Raw genomic sequence first — 2,219 nt, forward strand, 5'->3', positions numbered from 1 at the left:
AAATCTTTAGCTACGACTTTTATCTGTAGCCTTTGCCCCGTTTTCTGTAATGAAACATAGTATAAGATCTTAAGTGTTTTTTTTTTTTTTTTTTTTTTTTTAACGCATAATTGGTGAATATTTAATAAAAATAGAAAAAACATGCACTACTCATGAAACAACATAATTCCAATTCTAAATCCAAATGCGACAAAATTGCAAACAACTTCCATGTTCTCCAAAATACTGCCCTCCTGCAGGGAAAAATTGAGTTCTAGTAATTTCTATTATTGATAGAAGAACTTGGAATGAAGGAAAATACTCTCATTGTGCATGTAATTAAGTGTGATGTATTTATTATATTATTATTTATCTAGATTAGTTTAGATGAGTTTGTAAGCCATGAAGTCTTTATCTTTATCAGCTTAGATGACTTGATCTATCAGAGCATGATTTATTAGAGCAAGTACTAGCAATGGTAAGAGGTACCATAATTATAATTTCATTTTTTTAATAGGAAATAGCTACACATATTGTTCGTAGTCCTTGATCCAGCAACCATAGCTATTGTTAACTTTGGCGTATTTCTACTTTTAACTACAAATATTATCCATAGTTGTATGTACATTTAGCTACAGCTTTAATTCGTAGTTATTGGTTCTATAGTAAATCTATAGTCATAGCTTTAAGACCTATGGCTATGGTACCAATGGCTACGGTCATGCTACGGACGATAATCATAGCCATAAATCTTTAGCTACGACTTTTATCTGTAGCCTTTGCCCCGTTTTCTGTAATGAAACATAGTATAAGCTCTTACGTTTTTTTTTTTCACGCATAATTGGTGAATATTTAATAAAAATAGAAAAAAAAAACATGCACTACTCATGAAACAACATAATTCCAATTCAAAATCCAAATGCGACAAAATTGCAAACAACTTCCATGTTCTCCAAAATACTGCCCTCCTGCAGGGAAAAATTGAGTTCTAGTAATTTCTATTATTGATAGAAGAACTTGGAATGAAGGAAAATTTTGCATAAAGGGTTAGTTCATCCTTCTAATGAGCTTGTTGATATACTTTTCTCTGTATCCAGCATCCCCTCCTTCAATGTAGTGGTTTCTCTTCTTCTTAAGACCACCTAGCAGCGCCTTGAGCTTGAATGACCATAAGAAGTTATTGGCCTCCTTGAAATGGGGTCCAACAGTCATGATCTCGTGAATGAGATCCTCTATGCAGATTATGCCAAACTTACCCAATGCCTGCTCAATAACATAGTTGTCAGTTAAACCAATTCTCTGCTTATTCAGCTTGCCATAACCCCTCTTGTAAATTAATTCCCTCACACTCTTCAAATTGGGATAGCCATATGTCACGTAGGGCTCGACCCTATGCAACATGTTCACAATGGCCTTATTGACCCTTAGAAACACACCATTAAATATCTGTCTCAAACACAAGAGCTGAGGAAATTTTCTTGTCTTTGGGTGCATGTCATTAATACCATGGATGTGGATGATGAACAACAACTTAGCTGTTGGGCTGACATAAAATCGGCCTTTCAAGTAATTAGATTGAATACAATATAGTTTAAGCTCTTAAGTAATTGGAACAAACGCAACACAGTTTAAGCTCTTAAGTAATTGTAGCGAAGAAAACACAGTTTAAGCTCTTAACTAAGTAATTGGAGCAAACACAACACAATTTAAGCTCTTGAGTAATTGGAGCAAATACAATATGATTTAAGCTCTTAAGTATTTGGAGCAAACACAACATAGTTTAAGCTCTCAAGTATTTGGAACATTCACAATTTAGGCTCGTAAGTATTTGAAGCAATCACAGTTTATACTCATAAGTTGTTTGAGTATTCATAGTTTATACTCATAAATTGTTAGAGTATTCACAGTTTATGCTCGTAAGTTGTTGGAGTATTCACAGTTTATACTCATAAGTTGTCAGAGTATTCACCATTTATACTTGTAAGTTGTTGGAGTATTCACAATTTATACTTGTAAGTTGTTAGAGTATTCACAGTTTATACTCATAACTTGTTGGAGTATATAATATTTAGAAATTCATGAATAATCAGTGATATCCTCACATATAATCAATGATAGTCTGAAAATGATTAACGTTCGATAATCTCGCAGATAATTAGTAATGGTCTAGAAATAATTAGAGCTAATCTCGCGGATAATCGGCAATAGTCCGAAAATAATTGGCGCTCGATAATCAACAA

The 2,219-nt window shown here is 33.2% G+C and overlaps 1 protein-coding gene across 1 annotated transcript; it reads right to left on the reverse strand.

Annotated features, from left to right (window-relative positions):
• Positions 1–861: 861 nt before the first annotated feature.
• Positions 862–1,539, reverse strand: LOC131220609 (large ribosomal subunit protein uL30x-like). Its single transcript, XM_058215433.1, has one exon. The coding sequence runs from the start codon at positions 1,471–1,473 to the stop codon at positions 1,027–1,029; it is 447 nt and encodes a 148-aa protein (XP_058071416.1). The 5' UTR covers positions 1,474–1,539; the 3' UTR covers positions 862–1,026.
• Between the last annotated feature and the right edge of the window lie 680 nt (positions 1,540–2,219).

The sequence above is a fragment of the Magnolia sinica genome, chromosome 12 (assembly GCF_029962835.1).
Source record: "Magnolia sinica isolate HGM2019 chromosome 12, MsV1, whole genome shotgun sequence".
In the NCBI taxonomy this organism is placed as follows: Eukaryota; Viridiplantae; Streptophyta; class Magnoliopsida; order Magnoliales; family Magnoliaceae; genus Magnolia; species Magnolia sinica.